We start from the raw sequence: 21,715 nt of genomic DNA, 5'->3' as shown, positions 1-21,715 counted from the left end.
GTTTTCTTCTCTCCGCCCCGCTTCTTCCCGACTTCGCTGCCCGCCCGGACTCATCGCCCCTCAGGAACATTCGACCGCCGCTACCCCCTGGACTTGGACTCGGATTTACTTTGGAGCTGACTGCACCCGGACTGGACGACGACGGAGCCGCCGCGACGACCCGACGGAGCGATACCGGACTTACGACCCGGTTGCTTGCTGCGTGCAGGTTGCGACTGCCGGCGATACGTACCGCCTTCGCCGGCGATCGCAAGGGATCTCTGGGCTTTCGGTGGATCTCTACGCGGGTAGATTCACCGTCGAGCGCGGCCGCGGACTGAGACTTGCCCGGCCGCTCTGCGCTGACGCCAGCACCTGCGGCATCTACAGTACTTTGTGCTGCGGCGCGATTGCCTAGTCGCCGCGTCGCGTACAAATACCTACCTTGTTTTTTTTCATTACAAAATTATCAAGTGACTCTGAAATCTAACTACGGCTTATGTAAACACTGCTTATCAAGCCTTACTTAGGCTTCAACTTTATTAGTTTACAGCCTATACATAGTTGTGTGTGCATTTACTCTTTATGTTTAAAGTTACTATAATTTCGTAGCAAATACCTACGTATTTTTCCGTCTTATTTATTCAAGAAATTTTCTAAAGGGTCTATTCCAAAAGATAAATAATGAGTTTGCTTTGTTGGCTAGAAAATTCAAATTTTATATGTGTTAACATGTATTATTTTTAACCTAATGGATTTAAAAAATAAATGGTCTAGCTATATTTTCGAGACAATGAAAAATTATTATACAGATACATTAAAAAATCTCAGCATCTACTCTTGTATTTTCTAATCAGGCGCTTTCGCAAGTTAACTGTAAATGGATTTTTGGTTGGCGTTTTTTTACTTTCGAAATTTCGAATAATTTACAAATCTCGTACGAAAATTGTGTGCTTGGTATGTAGTTTTTATATGGGATTTATACATTTAGAATTCTTAAAGAGGAAAATGCCAAAATCGTCAGTTTTTTGTGTGCGAAAAATATTTTGTGCGCGCATAGGGGCCAAAGAAGAAATGATAAAGTACTTAGACACACATGGCTACAAAATAATTAATTCGTCAAATGCCATAGACAATAATACAAATTAAAAATATCGGAGTTTACCAGTTTTTTTCAAATAGTTAGTCTTTGGTGTTTTGACGTTTGGCGCTCCCTGTTCTTGTTTTGTTTTTCGGTCGTTCAGGTGAGTAAATGTTATGTTTTTTATTTACTTTTCTTCTTATCTCAGTTCAATCGATAACTCTATTGTCATCATCAATATCTGACACAATTTTCCACTTTTCTTAGTACCATGATTAGCTACAAACATTTCCTTCAAATGTGCTCGTCGCTTATCGCCAGTAACAATATTGACAATAAAACGGTGGTTTCGCTCAGATGTATGATGAAATATTACAATTATCGTTTGTTAACGAACATGATTAATGTTAATTCTCATTCCTTCATCAATTATGAGGTAATTAAACTACTTTGCGACTTAAGACAATTGCAATTAGTCAATTCCACGCCATATTTAGGCGTCTAAAAAATATCATCCGCCATTGAATGTTTTTATTTGGGGCAAACAGATTTATGTGAAAAAAGTATATTGCGAATTTATAGGGAAGCCAAGAAACCTCTATAAAAAGAGGATGCTTTTTTTAAATATAAAAACACCCTTATAAGCTACGCGAACTCAGTTTTTGTTGCACCAGTTTCCTTTTTATGAGATTTATTAGATCGCGGCCATTTTTGTCACATCCCGTCGAGAAGAAGAATGTGTTAGCCCTTTGCACTCTATTGTCGCCATCACGGCGACATAAAAAACATTCTAACATAAAATAAATATATTTTTCTTTTAATTATAAATAAAACATTTGTTTTTTGCCACTTGAGTATTAGTGGTATTTTATTTATAATTTTACCATGTCTGACCATAAAGTGAATTCCGAAACAATAAATAACACACTGCAACTTTTTATTTACTGCCTTGCCAAAAAATATATTTTCCACATTTTGTATGGCTACCGTGCTGGAGGTCCCAGGTTCGATTCCCAGGGGGAGTGAGAATAAATAATAGTGATTTTACACTCTAATATTTATTTAATATTTCTCTGGACTTGTCACCTTGCATTAATATAATTGACGATCAAGATAAGATTTCGTCAATACGATGCAGTGCCCTATGCACCATTGGGTGCGGATAAGGGCTAGAATATTTTGTTAAATTTTTAGTTTTTCCTTATTTTTTTACAACTTTTGAGTAGCTGGTGTTCCCTGTAAAAAAAAAGTACAAACGGTTAATATTTTCTTGAATGTTGTATGCAGATACTTTTTGTCACATTTTATAAAGATTATAAGATAAAACAACATCAATAACAGTATATATACGGGTCTACCAAACAATAAAATGACTCAACTGCAATCAGTGTTAAACACAGCAGCGGGACTGATTTTTGGAATTTACAAATTCAGTCACATTACCCCACTACTTCACAAACTCCACTGGTTGCGCTTTCCCGAAAGGGTTGAGTATAAACTCTGCCTACTCATGTATAAATCAATACACAATATGGCTCCAGAGTATCTTAAGGAGCTGTGTATTCTTGATGAATTGGTTGATAGACGTCTCGGCTACAACATCTGCAATGGGCAAAGTGATCTTACCAGCTCGCAACCAACGCACTAAATTTGGCGAGCGTGCCTTTGCTGTTGCAGGACCGACGGCGTGGAATGCTCTTCCACCAATGGTTAGAAATAGTGAGAGTGAGATGATCTTTAGAAAAAGACTAAAAACACATTTGTTTGCTAAATCGTTTCCACGATAATATTTTCCCCAATTCATTCACAGTGAAGCGCCCTTGAGGTATTTTTTTACGAAAATGGCGCTATATAAGTTATCCAAATTTATTATTATTATTAACATGGAAATGCAATATTTTCCTTCAAATTTGTATAACCATATGTCCCAAATATAGATTCCATTTATAAAAAAACCGCAGTTTTTCAAATACTAAAGGGTGACAACTATTTAAATTTAACAAAGAATTTATCATCGAGATTCTCAAACGATTTTTCTATTCCAAAATGCAACACCAAGCAATTTCAGCAAAACTTCAAATATTTGGCAATCAAACATTTCAATAAACCCCCTAAAGAAATAAAAAAAATAGATGATCCTAAAAATCCCAAAAAGAAAAATCCTTAAGAAAAAAATTAAAGCTCTATACATTTAAATCTTTAAAAAAAATATATAAAAAAAAAAACTATTATATCTTTTATTATATAACATTAAACCACGAGTGTAAGTCCCTTTCCAAGCACAAGAGCACAGACTCTTTTATGGAGAGGCACAGCGAATAGAAATATAAAAGTTCTCCATATGTATAAATGATTCAAATGTTATTATGTTATAAATAAAAATGTAAATATATTAAATGAATAAAAAAAAAATATATATATATATATATACTGTGGACATTAGATTGACGCATAGTTCTCATTCATTTCACCTTTTTTAAATCCCTTTTCTATGCTCTTTTAGCGCTACATTCTCCCATAATTGTCAAATATGGGTTATATTTTTTATAAACTAAAAAACCACATTGAAATGCAATATTTTCCTTCAAATTTGTATAAAATTATTATTATAATGTAGACATTAGATTGTCGTATAATTCACATTTGGTTGACCTTTTTTATTATAAGATAAAACAACTTTGTTTTTTACCATTTTTTTATTAGTACATTGTTTTACATATGTCCGCCTCCGTAGTGTAATGGTCAGCACGCTCGGCTACCGTTCTGGAGGTCCCGGGTTCGATTCCCAGGGGGGGTCAAATAAATATAGGTGATTTTTTCACTCTAATATATTTAATATTACCCTGGACTGGTACCTGAAGCGGAGGGCTGATCACCTTTCCTTCATATGTAAACGATCAAGATAACACTGCGTTCATATGAAACAGTGCTCTATGCACCATTGGGGTGCGGATAAGGGTTTTATTATTATTATTGTTTCTACTGAAAAATCTCAGAGAAAAAATGTACCAATAAGAAAGTTGTTTTATTGTTCGTCTTTATGACCATCTTGTCTGGGGCCTACCCACGCTTCTGCGTCCTGTTCTAGGCCTCCAGTCGAGCGCCGCCTTCGTCCATCTATCCTCAGACATGCGTGCCGCACGACCTGCCCAGTTCCACTTTAGTTCCGCGATTCTTTGAGCCACATCCGTTGGTCTTTTCCCTTATCCATACATTCGTTCTTTTGTCCCTAAAGAATATTTACAACATTTTGAGGTATGTCCGAATATGTGTTCACAAATCTGGATTATCTCCGATTCTTCTTCTTATCCTTTTCCGCACCCAATGGTGTATAGGGCAATGCATCATATAAATGCAGTGTTATCTTCATCGTTAACAAATGAAGGAAAGGTGATTAACCCCACGATTTTTTTTTTAAATTACCTCAAGTCCAAGTGACACTGAAATCTAGCTACGGCTTATGCAACACCGCTTATCATGTCCCTACTCAGGCTTCAACTTTAAGTTTCATAGCTTATGCCTACTTGTGGGTGGATTTACTCTTTATGTCTAAAGTTACTATAATTTCATGTAATTCATGAGTGAAAACTCTAGGCAAAAACAGTCGGTATCTTGCTAGAGACATGAGTTTTAACCCCACGCTTCAGGTACCAGTTCAAAGTAATATTAAATAATTAACCTCTTCTCCGTCTTAGTCCTCATTACTGAGGCTTATGATCCTTGCGGAAGCAATGACTCTTCTCCAGTTATCCCTTGCCTGCGCTGTACGTAGTGCTCCAACCACCCAGGTGCCTGCTGCTGCCTTAACTCCATCGGTCCATCGTGTGGGGATCTTCCTCTCCCTCTCTTCCCCTCCAGGCTACCGATCAGTCGTTCCAGACTATCCTCATTGCCACGCGCAAAGAATTAGAGAATCGTTGTGTACAGACATTAGCCAGAGTCGAGCCATCAAATAAATACTAGAGTGTAAAATTACTAATATTTATCTTCACCCCCCCCTGGGAATCGAACCCGGGACCTCCAGCCCGGTAGCTAAACGCACTAATCATTATTTTTTGACTTCTCATCAAAGATGAAGAAGAATATGGAAGTCATTACCCATGGGTAGAATTGGTGAATGTTACATGTGTGTTAAGTGATCACTTAAACCAGCTTATGACGGTCGTCAGCCCTGTTAATGCCCAGACTTCCATATTCTTCTTCATCTTTGATGAGATGTCAAAAAATAATATGAAAATAACTCCTGTAATTGGAGACAATCCAGATTTTGTGAACTAGTATTTGGTCACACTCAAAATGTTGTACACTAATCATTGAACCACAGAGGCAGACAAATAAGGAGTTATTTAATGTAAACCCTGTAAATACCGTGACTTCCATATTCTTCACGTAAATTGAGATGTCAAAATCTGTTATTTTTCTTCTTTCGCTTATTTTTTGACGCGTTTTTTTCAGCCGCTGTGACAGGATGTACGCTGCTTCCAATGATAACCGTCCCGGGTCATCGCACGGCCACATTGACTACGGGCTAACCTGCGCGTACTGCGAGACGGACTTCTCCGACTCAAACAAGCCGCACAAGATTACCAAATGCGGCCACAAGCTGCACAACGAGTGCATGAACCGGTGGCTGCCCACCACCAAGTGCTGCCCGGTCTGCCAGACCAGCATCCCGCGTTGGAAGGACATCTCCAACCGATGTGTGGTCTGCCTGGGCACCCTGCTCCCCGCGGACGACGTCTTCATCGCTAAGTGCAATCACATCTTCCACGACGACTGCTTGGGGTTATACCTCCGTAGCAAGAAACGCTGCCCGATTTGCAGGAGAAACCTCGCGCACTCGGAAGAGGGGGTGGCGTTACTGTCCGACGCTTTGATTCAGCAAAGTCATAACAGTTTCGAACGCAATGCCAACGCACACGAGGACGCAGAATACGAATACACGGTAGAGGCTTTTTACGAAGTACGACTGAGCGCGGACGAAGTAGATGATTATAGCAGCGACGACAATGAGGAGAATACGTGCGCGATTTGCGGGCATCGCTTCGAGGCGACCGCAGATGAACCCAAACGCAGAACTAAATGCGGGCATCTCCTGCACACGCACTGCATGAACGTGCACCTTCCGGGCGCCAAGCGTTGTCCCGTATGCGGCTCGCCCATCAAGTGGAAGAATGTGGAGAACAAGTGCGTGGTGTGTCTGGACAGCTTTGCGCTTCCGGAGGCTACTACCACGCTGCCATGCTCCCACGCGTGCCACCCGGACTGCTTGGACCAGTGGAAGGTAACGAAGAGCAGGTGCCCCATTTGCAGGTGCAAGATCAAGGTCGGAGCAGGATCGGAGTGCTCTATCTGCCTGGAGAACCTCCGCAGCGGGTCCGGAACTCAGAAGCTGCCCTGCAGGCACGAGTTCCACCGTGACTGCATTGATTCGTGGGTCGAACACGACCCGACGTGCCCCCTGTGTAGGAAACGGGTTAACTAAACACACTGTCGCCAATCTTGCAATAGTCTTTAATCCTTATCTCCGTCCAATGGGTATTCCACCATGACTGCATCACCTCGTTTGCGGTAATATCTATCTATTTTTAATTTAAGTTTTACTTAGCAGATGCCACTGTTTCTTGAAATCTATCGAAAACTATCTCTCACACGGTGTTTGAAAATGGTGCTGAATGCATCGAAACACGTGTCACAATAGATTTCAAGAAATACCTCTATATTATACCAAGCATATAAATTATTAAAGCATTTCAAATCTTTCCAATATAAAGTCCACAAGCTTTAACGAAAATTCAACAGATGTCACTGTAGACCTTAAATATCGCAATATAATAAGCAAAAACCAGTCTGCTGTTCTTCAAACCATCATCTGCGGATGGTGCGCCTAATGGTGTACAGGGCACTGCATCATATAAACGCGGTGTTATCTTAATCGTTAACACATGAAAGAAAGGTGATCAGCTCTCCGCTTCAGGTACCAGGGTAATATTGAATATATATTAGAAGGAAAAAATCACTTATATCACATGTTTCAACCACACTATTTATTTGACCCCTCCCTGGGAATCAAACTCGGGGCCTCTAGAATGATAGCTGAGCGTGCTGACCATCCACAATAAAAATATTACATTGAAATTCAATATTTTCCTTCAAATTTCTATAAAAATATTATTATTATATTAGTAGATATTAGATTGACACATCGCTCACTCCTTTCAAGAACGTCATAAATCAAAAAACTTGATTTTTCAGGAGAACGGTTTTAAAGTTTAAAAATATAATACAATGTATTAAAAATAAATATCAAGCCACTTATTGAACTTTTTACTGTGCAACAGATCTTTTTAGGTTTAACTTGAAGGTTTTTTCCCCATTTAAAAATGTTTAGTATTTTTTAAAAAAATCATTAAACAATACCTTTTCTTCAAAATGCAAAAACAACACTTTCTGACCTGTAGCAGGTAAATATTAAGTTAAAAATATGCCGCTTTTGCGGGATATAGTACATTTTCTGGACATTCCGAAAACATGCACAACTGGAAATTGACGATTTTTGATTTATGACGTTCTTGAAAGGAGTGAGCGACATGTTTTTCATTCAGTTCACCTTTGTTATTACTTTTCTATGCTCTTTTAGCGCTACATTCTCCCGTAATTGTCCAATATTATCTTTATATATTTTATATTCTTTATAAACTTTAAAAAACCACATTAAAATGCAATATTTTCCTTCAAATTTGTATAAAAATATTATTATACTGTAGACATTTAATTGACGTACGTTTCTCCTTCAGTTCACCTTTATTATTACTATTCTATGCGCTTTTCGCACTGCATTCACCCGTGACTGTCAAATATGCGTTATGTTTTTTATAAACTATAAAAAACCACATTAAAATGCAATATTTTCCTTCAAATTTGTATAAAAATATTATACTGTAGACATTCAATTGACGTATGTTTCTCCTTCAGTTCACCTTTAATATTACTTTTCTATGCTCTTTTAGCGCTACAATCTCCCGTAATTGTCAAATATTATCCTTATATATTTTATATTTTAAAACCACATTAAAATGCAATATTTTCCTTCAAATTTGTATAAAAATATTATACTGTAGACATTCAATTGACGTATGTTTCTCCTTCAGTTCACCTTTAATATTACTATTCTATGCGCTTTTAGCACTGCATTCACCCATGACTGTCAAAGATGGCTTATATTTTTTATAAACTTTAAAAAACCACATTTAAATGCAATATTTTCCTTCAAATTTGTATAAAAATATTATACTGTAGACATTCAATTGACGTATGTTTCTCCTTCAGTTCACCTTTAATATTACTATTCTATGCGCTTTTAGCACTGCATTCACCCATGACTGTCAAAGATGGCTTATATTTTTTATAAACTTTAAATAACCACATTTAAATGCAATATTTTCCTTCAAATTTGTATAAAAATATTATACTGTATACGTATTCTATTGACGTATGTTTCTCCTTCAGTTCACCTTTAATATTACTATTCTATGCTCTTTTAGCACTACATTCTCACGAAGTTGTCAAATATGGGTTATATTTTTCATAAACTTTGAAAAACCACTTTGAAATTCAATATTTTCCTTAAAATTTGTATAAAAATATTATTATACTGTAGACATAAGATTGACACATCGCTCACTCCTTTCAAGAACGTCATAAGTAAAACAACTTGATTTTTCAGGAGAACGTTTTTAAAGTTTAAAAATATATTACAATGTATTAAAAATAAATATCAAGCCACTTATTGAACTTTTTACTGTGCACCAGACCTTTTTAGATAAAACCTGAAGGTTTTTTCTCCATTTGAAAAATATTTAGTTTATTAAAAAAAAAAAAAAAAAAACATGCCTTTCCTTCAAAATTAAAAAACAACACTTTTTGCCCTGTAGCGGGTAAATATTAAGTTAAAAATATACCGATTTTGCTGGGATATAGTACATTTTCTGGGCATTCCGAAAACATGCATAACTGAAAATTGTCGATTTTTGATTTATGACGTTCTTGAAAGGAGTGAGCGACATGTTTTTCATTCAGTTTACTTATAAAAGTAATAATAATATTACAGTAAAACCTCGATATAATGGACTATTTGGGGGGAGGGGGTGTCCGTTTAACCCAAAAGTCGGGTGTATCCGAAGTTCGTTAAAAAGAGGTCTGTTATATCGAGGTTTTACTGTACTTTTCCTTTTTATGTTTTTTAACTACATACATATTTATTATAAAAAATAAAATACAAAAAAAACACTTACAAATATTAGTTAATATTCCTACAAATTTGTTTTTTTAGTAAACAGTAGATTTAGATTGACACTTGTTTGTAATTCATTATTTCACAAAGTGTGTTTTTGAATTTTTTGCTGTGATGTGTTCAAATTAAGGAAATAATTGGGTGAATTATCCATACAGTATGAGCAATGAACAAATATGTATATTAAAAAATATATTTTAAGATTTATATTAGCTTTCTCAACAGTCACAAAGCATATTTTTATATGAAGGGGTTATGGGAGTCTGGGCATTCTCAGGGTATGCCATTTTATTCACTTCGCTCACTCCTTTCAACAGCGTCATATATAAAAAAAACTTGATTTTTCATGAGATCGTTTTTAAAGTTTAAAAATATAATACAATGTATTTAAAATAAATATCAAGCCACTTTTTGAACTTTTTACTGTGCTATCTATTAGGTAATCTATTTAGGTAAAACCTGAATGTTTTTTTTCCATTTGAAAAATATTTAGTAAATTTAAAAAATTAATTAAACGACACCTTTTCTTCAAAATGCAAAAACAACACTTTCTGCCCTATAGCGGGTAAATATTAAGTTAAAAATATGCCGCTTTTGCTGGGATATAGTACATTTTCTGTACATTAACTGAAAATTGACAATTTTTGATATATGACGTTGAAAGGAGCGAGCGATATTTAGAATATATAAAATAACACTGTACAGGAAGACTTGGCACAATCAGGTATTTCAAATACTTGGGCCAGGAGTCGGAATAATGATCAGATATGCATGAGGAGACGCGTGAATGTGAAACAGGCGAAGATTGTTGATTAGTTAGTTACACTGTACAGGGTTGAAAATTTACTATTCTTTTTAAAGTACCCATTTTGTTAAACGATTTTAAAATATATTGACGACGGATGTTTATTGATATTAAGATATTTTTGATTGCTGTGAATTTAATGTGAAATTAACAAATGTCTTAACGTTCATCTCCTTATCATTCATCGTTCACTTTGTGTAATACCACTTAAAATAATAAAAAAAACACTACTTCGTGACTTCCGGTTTCGGAATAATCATTCCATCGTCGGGCCTAATGTAGACTAATGTGGAATTGTTACATATTATTTTTTGACATCTCATCAAAGATGAAGAAGAATATGGAAGTCTAAGCATTTACGGGGCTGACGACCGTCATAGGCTGGTTTAAGTGATCACGTTACACACGTGTAACATTCACCAATTCTACCCATTATTGACAACCACACCACTCAAATTCTTGGAAGTTCTATACATATGAACCAATTTAGAAACCTTGTTCTTGAATCACTAGAACTTCACTAGAGACATCTATTGGTGAGATGTAAAGAAGCTTTTAAGTAAGCAGAAACTCTTATATTAGTATGTGAGGTCCAAATCCTGGATTTCAATCACACACATGAGAAACGCCAGAAAATACCATTTTCATTTTTATTATTTAAGCTTATATAATTTGACCAGATAATTTATTTACAAAAAAATAATATGAAAATAACTCCTGTAATTGGAGATAATCCAGATTTTGTGAATAAGTATTTGGACACACTCAAAATGTTGGATTGTTACAGTCTGACATTTATACTGTGGTTTCTAGTTGAAAACCAATTTAATTTATCAGAAGGGAAGCAAGATGAAAGCGGATTACTTTTAACACAAATTTATTCAGTTCTATAAAATTACAATCAAGAAATATTTAAGAATAATCGCGTGATTCTAATATGAGAATAGTCGAAATACGTGTCGATCGGAGGACGGGCGGCGACGAAGTGTAACGGGCTCGTTTCCGTTCGTTGCGGGCTTCGGTGTAGGGTGTTCGTTATTTCACTCGATTTGAGTTGCCATGGTAGATGTGTGGGTTGCCCACAATACAAAACTAAAATTTGAAAGAGAGAGAGAGAAGAGAAATGGGAATATTTTTAAAAGTAGACTTGTACTTAAATTTAATTGGTTATTTATTATGGGTAAGTCTTAATTAATTGCTTTACTTATTTAAATTTTTTCTAGATTATCTTTTTTTTAAAAAGTGGTATTACTAAAAGTGAAGGATGAACGATAAGGAGTGTTATATTACCATACCACAAAGTTAATGATGCTTTTAATATACTTTATATTTTTGTTTACCATACTATAGTCTTGAGGAAGTGACTGCTTTGAAACCAGTCGACATTATAATTAAGTTAAAATAAGACATTGGTAATTAAGTTAAAATAAGATATAGATATACAGTGAAACCTCTATCTATCGTTCCTCGAATAATCGTTTTCCCGGATGTCGCTCACTCTTTTCAACAACGTCAAATATAAAAAAGATCCGATACCTTGGGAGGGTCTGATACGTTGCGGGAAACCCGCCTGGCACAGCGCGGGTGTAAGCTGTGCACCTTTGAGTTAAGCTTAGGCTATGAAGTTCTCTGCGTTAATCTAACCATGATGTTTGTGTGAAAGCACTAAAATAAAAAATATAAAAAAAACTTGTTTTTCGGGAGATCATTTTGAAAGTTTAAAAATATAATGAAATGTATTAAAAATAAATATCAACCCACTTATTGAACTTTTACTGTGCAACAGATCTTTTTAGGTAAAGCCTGAAGGTTTTTTCTCCATTTTAAAAATATTTTGTATATTTAAAAAAAACAATTCAGCAATACCTTTTCTTCAAAATGCAAAAACAACCACTTTCTGCCCTGTAGCGGGTAAATATTAAGTTGAAATATGCCGCTTTTGCTGGGATATATTGCATTTTCTTAACATTCCGAAAACATGCACAACTGAAAATCGTCGATTTTTGATATATGAAGTTGTTGAAAGGGGTGAGCGATGTGTCGTTTATTTCTTCTACCCCGAATTCATTTCATACAAAAAAAGATCGCTTCGACCGTTTCTCTATCACCATTTTACCGCATTCATTGTTTGAATTACGCTGCATATTTGATATATTTTGTCTTTGTTTTTTTATGTTTTTCTTAAATTTGTTACATTCAATGACAATATTCCAACGTATGGGATAGAAACTATCGAAAGCTTGTGTGACGCAAGGTTGACGGATACAGCAGAAGAGGTCAATATTGATGAAGAGGAGACATTGCCTGTACCTTAATTTTCAACATGATGCACACCCTTGTTTCATATATGTATACATCAAAATTGGTTCATATATAAATAGAATTTGCAAGAATTTGAGGAGTGTGGTTGTCAAAAATGGGTAGAATTGGTGAATGTTACACGTGTGTAAAGTGATCGCTTAAACCAGTCTATGACGGTTGTCAGCCCCGTAAATGCCCAGACTTTCATATTCGTCTTCATCTTTGATGAGATGTCATAAAATAATATGAAATATTAGAGTGTAAAATCAATAATATTTATTTTCAACCCCCCCTGGGATTCGATCCCGGGACCTCTAGCAGGGTAGCTAAACACGCTAACCATTACACTACTTGTTTTGTCCAGCTTTGTAATTTAAAAAAAAAAAAAAACATTTATTTACATCTAAAACTTGTATTCTTCTTAAAATAAACCTACCAATGGTTATACAGATTGGGAGGACGATATCTTTACTCATTCGTATCTCCTTGTGTATTGACTTGTTAATCCCGCAGTCATAGTTTTTTTTTATTTTTTTTATGGGAATTGCATTTATTATTTACCTTGCTTATTATGTACAAGGTTTATAGATCATTTAGTGGATTTTTGTTTGTTCTAGCTAATTAAGTTTTTATTTGAATCTGTGTTGGGAACAGGAGGGATCATCTAGTGTGGGTCAAATAGGAACTTGTCAGCATTTGCTCATTGCTGGGAGGAAACCACGTTGCACTCCTCAGGAGAAGGCGGACTGTTGACTGTCATCAGCAGACCTTCCGTTCCACTAGAAGAGGGTTCGGCATTTTGTGTCCTAGCTTGGTTTATGTTACCAATGTCCTTCACTATTTTTATCATGTATGATACTATCTCTCGTGACAGTTCCTTATGAACTATCACGGATTCGATGTTGGATAGATCCTCACCCAGGCTCCTGCAAGGCGCCTCCAGCTGTTGTCTTTGAAAGCTGAAAAGGGGGCAAAGCATCAACAGGTGAGGGACATCTTGAGGTGTCTCGCAGTCATAGTTTATTTCAATAGGTCCCTTTAACCTTTTAAACGCGTTAACTTTATTCCTAAAAGACGCTCGTGCGCGGCTGTATTTCGCCGTTTTTTAAATTATTACTTTTATCATGTATTTAGTTATGAAACGATTTATTTTCCTAAACAAAAACGTTCAATGGGATTCATTGTGCCTTTTTGGTACTCTATAATACACGTGTGTCACATTATTCTTGAAATATATCGTAATATAAACAAATTAGATCGTAACATAAATAAATCAAAGCACGCATCGTGTGTCACTCTTACCCACTGGCGATGCGTAGCGTCGAGAGTGAGACAGATATAGGGCATGATTATGGCGCGGACTAATTACCGACCGCAAGAAAAATCAGGGATCTGTTGTTTTATTTATCCTTGTGATATTACAAATTATTAGTCAGATATTTCAACAGATGTCATAAGGCCGAGGATTGACGTATTATTTTATCCAAAGTTCCACACCATGAAAAAATCCCTCCAAGTTGAACTGAGGTTAAAAACTTGGAGCAAAGTGAAAACACAAACGCTTATGTCAGCCGCGTATGGGGCATGTCTTGTAAAAACACAAACGGTTATGCGAGCCGCGTGGATCCGGTTAAAAACGATAGAAAGAGGTTTTACTGTGTAGTGATTTTCTGACAAAGTTCCTTTACAAATTGGGAAAACACAAAGTTGATGATTCAAATTTTGATGATATCTTCATTTTTGTTTGGTGCCATTGCTCGTTACGTATGTTATGTTACGTTATGTATTGATTAAAATTGTTATATGTGCATGTAAATAATACTAATACATGCATGCAGTCCCGATTCTCTGTTTTATACTAAAAATATTCTCGAATAATATATGTATTTTGTTATATGTGAATAAAGGATCTACTTTCTGTATTTTGTGTTTTTTTTTCTTCCTTCAATGACATACCTATATATTTTTTAGTATTATTTATATAATTATAAGAGAAATATTGAGATGTTTTGGACATGTGGAACGAATGAGTGAGGAAAGAAAGGTAAAACAAATTTATGATGTAGTTGGAAAAAGCAGTAGAGGAAGACCGAGAATAACTTGGCTTGATTAAGTATGTCAAATACTTAAAAGCGGCCGAGTCAGGAGTAGAAATGATAGGCGGGTATGTATGAGGAGACGCGTGAACGTGGAGTCGAGGGATGTTTGCAAAGACAGAGTGGTGTGGCGTTCTATTATCTTTACCTACCCCTGCGGGAAAGCAGAGTGATGGTTAGTTAGTTAGTGAGGTTTCAGTAATGAATTCGGCAGTCACTTTGTGGGAATATCTATCCATTTTTAATTTAAATTTTCTCATGGTAAATATCACTTTTGTCCGCCTCCATAGTGTAATGGTCAGCACGCTCGGCTACCATTCTGGAGGTCCCGGGTTCGATTCCCAGGGGGGGTCAAATAAATATAAGTGATTTTTTTTCACTCAAATATTTATTCAATATCACCCTGAACTGGTACCTGAAACGGAAGGCCGATCACCTTTCCTTCATATGTTAACGATCAAGATAACACTGCGTTTATATGCAGTGCCCTATGCACCATTGGGGTGCGGATAAGGGTTTGAAGATGAAGAAATATCACTATTTCTTAAAAATTTATTAATGACAATGGTATGCCCATGTAAGGAGAATGGAACCATCCAGCCTTGTTTATTCGCCCCATCATGTCACAGATAGATCCGTTTGACCACACATTGCTCACTCCTTTCAAGAACGTCATAAATCAAAAATTGTAAATTTTCAGTTGTGCATGTTTTCGGAATACCTAGAAAATGTACTATATCCCAGCAAAGGAGGCATATTTTTAACTTAATATTTATCCGCTACAGGACAGAAAGTGTTGTTTTTACATCTTGAAGAAAAGGTATTGTTTAATAATTTTTTTTAAATATACTAAATATTTTACAAATGGAGAAAAAACCTTCAGGTTTTACCTAAAAAGATCTGTTGCACAGTAAAAAGTTCAATAAGTAGCTTGATATTTATTTTTAATAGATTGCATTGTATTTTTAAACTTTAAAAACGTTCTCCTGAAAAATCAAGTTTTTTGATTTATGACGTTCTTGAAAGGAGTGAGCGACATGTCTACATCCAGGTATTTAAACTTTTCCACCTGTTCTAAGACGCCATCCACAGTCACGCTACATTCCACCGGGATTCATAAGGAACTTTTACGAAAGGTGGTATCATACATAATAAAAATAGAGGACATTGGTACCATAAACCAAGCTAGGAGGCAAAATGCCAAACCCTCTTCTAGTGGAACGGAAGTTCTGTTGGCAGTCAGCAGTCCGGCTTCTCCTGAGGAGTTGTACATGGTTTCCTCCCAGCATTGAGCAAATGCTGAGAAGTTCCTGATTGGTCCACACTAGATTATCCCTCCTGTTCCCAACAAAGATGAAAATAAAACTTTTTTTAAAAGTTAGAAGCAAAAATCTACTCAATGATCTATAAACCTTGTACATAATAAGCAATGTAAATAATAAATGCTACTCCCATTAAAAAAAAAAGGAATACCATGCTCTTAGTCTTTGTAACTGATATAGTCATGTTGTATTTTTGACTAGCAATTATTTTTAAACATATAATTTCATAATAATACTGGGTCCCTTATAACGGGTTTCGCGCTTGCCCGACCATTGACATAATTCGGGTTCCGCTCATTACCTGCAGGCGGCGTCTATGCATGGGAAAATAACACTTCACGCTCTGGTTATAAGGGCAATTTTCAATCGCTATTATAATAGTTTAATGTCGCCAAATGGGCAATTTTTGGGCAAGTTCTAACGAAACACCTATGTACGTATATAAAACCCAGTATGTATCAATATCATAATTTATTTTACTTTACAGGGTTCTTAAAACGGGATAATCGATAGCCCAGACCAGACCTGGAAGACCAGCTATCTCTCCATCGTTTAGGTGGTCTTCCTGGGGGTCTGCTACCTCTTACGTTGCTGTCCGCTGCTATCCTCACCACTCGATCCCAACTCGCTCTTCCCACATGATTTTTCCAGAAACGTCTTCTTTCTCTTCCCCATCGCACAACATCTTCAACATCGCAGATTTTTCTTATTTCTGAGTTTCTAACTCTGTCGCGAAGTGTTAGGCCTGCAATGGGTCATAGAGTCTTCATTTCGGATGTCCTAAGAAGGCCTTTTGTTCTCGGCCCGAATAAAAAATATTGACATTGACATAATATGCCCGCAACTCAATTTTCTTTAAACCAAGATTTTTCCCAGAAAATAAATATAAGGGTACATACCTACATCCCCCATTAGCTACTGTTGTCTCCCATAAATTATTGCTGCACGTGTTAAAACTGACACTTAGAATTGTATAGCTACATAAGGACCGTAGTCCATTTGATCTTCACATTCGTTTGATAATGCCCTAACAAGGCGAAACAATTGTCACAATATAATTTTTTATGTGTTTTTGTTAATAAAATACAACTTAGTAGACTCAAAAATCTGTGTATGATTTAAAATTAATACATAAATTAAAATGGAGTTCTACAAATTAAACGCCAAATCAATAAATAAAAAAAATTTAAAAAAATTATGTCGATATTATTAATTTTAATTTATCGTTATTCCACTTTGGCAATAAATCCCAAATTAGCTGCGTTTGCCCTACTTAAATCGAAATCTGTTTAAAACGATGTGCAAACGAGCTAATAATATTAGCGGTATTTATGATGGAGTTATAATCGTAGCTGTTTTATGGTGAGTTCCAATATTTATAATACAACTAGATTACACACACACACACACATATATATATATATATATATATATATATATATATATATATATATATATAAATATATAAATATATATATATATATATATATATATATATATATATATATATATATATATATATATATATATATATATTAATATATATATATATATATATATTAATATATATATATATATATATATATATTAATATATATATATATATATATATATATATATATATATATATATATATATATATATATATATATATATATATATATATATATATTAATATATATATATATATGTACATATATTATATATATATATATATATATATATATATATATATATATATATATATATATATATATATATATATATATATATATATATATATTATATATATGTATATATATATATATATATATATATATATATATATATATATATATATATATATATATATATATATATATATATATATATATATATATATATATATATATATATATATATATATATATATAAATATATGTACATATTTATATATATATATATATATATATATATATATATATATATATATATATACGATCCTAAATGAATATCCCTCTACCTCCTTCCATAAACCCCCTTTTCCTTTGCCTTGCTTATTATCATCTTTTGTAATTTATGTTCTTTTTAAATGTTCAAGTATTTTAATTCACTATCTACCCCTGATTGCAAACAGTTATATATGGTATCAAACGTTTTGATCAATATCACTAGTCTGTTTTTGGTTGGTTGGAAGATACTGCCAATGTACTTATTTATTTTCTGTACATGAAGTTTAAATAAATAAAATAGCTTTTGCAATTGCAACGTGGTATAAGCACTGCACCACGAATGCAGACAATGCCGTATTATCCGCGCAGAGGAAGAACGGATCCAAGTTTACGGTTCGCCATAACGGATTATTGTTTATACCGAACGGATACATAACGACTGATCTGAAGATTTGTCGATTATCTCGTCACCTTACTGAAAGCTATAGAGCCCGTTCGGAATTTTTATAATGAGAAGAAAACGGTTTTTTCACAGTTAGAGTCGGCCCGTACTAATAAAACGATTTCCAAACGGCCTTGCAAAGTCGGAATGATCATATTAATGCTGCCTCCATACGTTAATTTGAATATCAACTATTAAAATTAAAAGATATGCTTACATCATTTTGAGTGTGCCCAAATATTTGTTCACAAAATCTGGATTATCTCCAATTACAGGAGTTATTTTCATATTATTTTTTGACATCCCATCAAGGATGAAGAAGAATATGGAAGTCTGGGCATTTACGGGGCTGACGACCCTTTATTTTCAAAATGTTGTGAATAAATCATCTGGTCAGATTATAAGCTTAAATAATAAAAATGAAAATGACATTTTCTGGCGTTTCTCTTGTATGTAATTATAATCCAGTATTCGGACCTCACATACTAATATAAGAGTTTCTGCTCGATAAAAAGCTTCTTTTCATCTCACCAATAGATGTCTCTAGTGAAGTTCTAGTGATTCAAGAACAAGGTTTCTAAATTGGTTCATATATATAGAACCTAATCAACGACCAACTTATAATTGTATCAATTCATGCAGTGCCCTATGCTCCATTGTGTGACGATAAGGGTCGGTAGTAATAAACAGTTTTGATGATTCATTGATTCTCATAAATTTTGGAAAGCATCGTAAGGTTTGATGACAGCGAAAATCCCTCAATAAGAGTTTGAGTAGTGTGGTTGTCAATAATGGGTAGAATTGGTGAATGTTACACGTGTGTAAAGAAGTGATCACTTAAACCAGCCCTTGACGGTCGTCAGCCCCGTAAATGCCCAGACTTCCATATTCTTCTTTATCTTTGTTGAGATTTCAAAAAATATCTGTAAATACCATTATTTCTGGAAATCTAATGTGACACTTGTTTCGAAGCATTCCACATTATTTGCGTTTGAAAATAATGCCGATTGCATCGAAACACGTGTCACGACGTGCTACTTTTTTCGTTATCCGATCGAGATTCAGCAAACGAATTAATGAAAAGAAAAAAAATATCTGACACGTGAAATAAAATACTAAATAAAACTACATATACTTTTATCGCTCGAGGTAAAACGTAAAACATGTTTACATAGCAAAACGTGGTATCTGACATATTGGTTTAAGTGCAAAAAGTATGCGGGGTGTCAAAGGGTTATTATAGTGATGATAACACACCTTTGTACCAACTATTTTAACACCCTCCCACAGATATAAAAAAGGGAAGATATTAAAATTTTAAATTATTTGTTATATTTTCTCATTAGTTTATTTTAAATATGCTTCTTACCTCCTTTTTTCTCATTTATTTCTTTTAAATATGCCTCTTATGCCCATTTATTATACCTGTTTACTGTTTTTATATTTTGCCATGTATTAGTTTTGGTTATTTAAAAAAAATCTTTTTTAACTTTAATATTTGTGTTCCAGACCCATGTCCCAAAATGAGAAATAGAAATTACTCATCGGGAATTTTGTATAAGTATATGACTTATGTATGTAATATGTTTTAAAAAATAAATAAATAAATAAATCCCTTTCATACATACATGTTAATTGAAAAAAAAGAACCAAAAAATAACACAAATAAAAAAAATGTCCGCCTCCGTAGTGTAATGGTCAGCACGCTCGGCTACCGTTCTGGAGGTCCCGGGTTCGATTCCCAAGGGGGGTAAAATAAATATAAGTGATTTTTCACAGTAATATTTATTGAATATTACCATGGACTGGTACCTGGAGCGGCGGGCTGATCACCTTTACTTTATGTGTAAACGATCAATATAACACTGCGTTTATATGACACAGTGCCCTATGCACCATTGGGGTGCGGATAAGGGTTTGATGATGATTATATGATTCATAACTATAAACAATAATCAACGTGTGTAAGTCCCTCTCCAAGCACAAGAGCTTAGTCTCTTTTTGGCGAAAATACAATATAACGTCCAAATTGGTTTATAAGTAATCTAATTAGGAGTGAAAACCATGTATAAATATAAAGTTTAAATAGATTTATATTATCCACTGACACTTCGTGATGGAATTGCATTTTTAATATATTATTACATTAAAACCAATATTTTTAGCTTTTCCACTTTATTTTTATTTGACCAGCGACCGGGTTTCGTCGTTACCGACATCATCAGACTGGTGGGATGCTATACAAATTGTTATGTTATATATATCATGTCATGGTAGTCATGATAGTCATGGTTATCAACTCCTGCCTTGTTTTATATATAACATAACAATTTGTATAGCCTCCCACCAGTCTGATGATGTCGGTAACGACGAAACCCGGTCGCTGGTCAAATAAAAATAAAGTGGAAAAGCTAAAAATATTGGTTTTAATCTAATAATATATTATAAAGTTTAAAGGTTGAATGGAGTCTTAGCCCTAGATTCGATCCCTCAGCCGTTTCTCAGCCAAGCGTATCACGTCGTAAATTTGTATGACAACTCTTTATTGTTATCAATGCCAGATTTAACAGTTATATTGACATTGTTATGGGTGGACATGTTTATCGCCGACATTAGGTTGACATGCGTGAAAAACAATGCGCTCGCAAGGTAGATAAATTCGCGGATATGTTACACGCGATATTTGCAATCTAGCCATTATTTACGACTTGTGGACGGAGAGGTGTTATGACATAGATACGGATGGATTTATGGCTTTGAAATAACGCTATGTGCAATATTTGCTTTGCACATTATAATGTTTATTAACAGAAATTAATGCATTTCAATAGAAGAACGGTAATGAAATCAAGGAATTTGTTTACAACATTTTGAGTGTGTCCAAAATAAATTTGTGTGTTGTAAATAAATTGTCTGGTCAAATTATAAGCTTAAATAATAAAAATGAAAATGGTATTTTCTGGCGTTTCTCATATGTGTGTGATTATAATCCAGGATTCGGACCTCACATACTAATATAAGAGTTTCTGCTTAATAAAAAGCTTCTTTACATCTCACCAATAGATGTCTCTAGTGAAGTTCTAGTGATTCAAGAACAAGGTTTCTAAATTGGTTCATATATACAGAACTTCCAAGAATTTGAGTATTGTGGTTTTTAATAATGGGTAGCTACGGATGGATTTATGGCTTTGAAAAAACGCTATGTGCAATATTTGTTTTGCACATTATTTTGTTATTTAAAAAAAATCTAACATTATTCATCAATGACACACTTTGTGGAAACGTTAATAGAACCACAAGATCAAAAACTCAGAGATAACCAAACATATGTATACCTCTTTAGGTAAAAATGACTACGATTATTATGCAATAAAGTTGTACAGCCTGCTTTAATTATATAAAATGTCATTAAGTAACGAAATTAAGTATATTGATTAAGTAAATATAATATTTTATTTATTTAAA

General features: G+C 34.4%; 1 protein-coding gene across 1 annotated transcript; it reads left to right on the top strand.

Moving 5' to 3' along the window:
- The first annotated feature begins 1,163 nt into the window (after positions 1-1,163).
- LOC148307282 (uncharacterized) lies at positions 1,164-7,330 on the top strand. Its single transcript, XM_088263663.1, has 2 exons — positions 1,164-1,223; positions 5,516-7,330. The coding sequence occupies exon 2, from the start codon at positions 5,529-5,531 to the stop codon at positions 6,543-6,545; it is 1,017 nt and encodes a 338-aa protein (XP_088119789.1). The 5' UTR covers positions 1,164-1,223; positions 5,516-5,528; the 3' UTR covers positions 6,546-7,330.
- The last annotated feature ends 14,385 nt before the right edge of the window (positions 7,331-21,715 follow it).

The sequence above is a fragment of the Brachycentrus maculatus genome, unplaced genomic scaffold (genome assembly GCF_059751285.1).
Source record: "Brachycentrus maculatus isolate JH-2025_06_01 unplaced genomic scaffold, ASM5975128v1 h1tg000202l, whole genome shotgun sequence".
NCBI lineage: Eukaryota > Metazoa > Arthropoda > Insecta > Trichoptera > Brachycentridae > Brachycentrus > Brachycentrus maculatus.
Note: the sequence above shows the minus strand (reverse complement) of the source record. Positions and strands in the feature narration are given on the sequence as shown.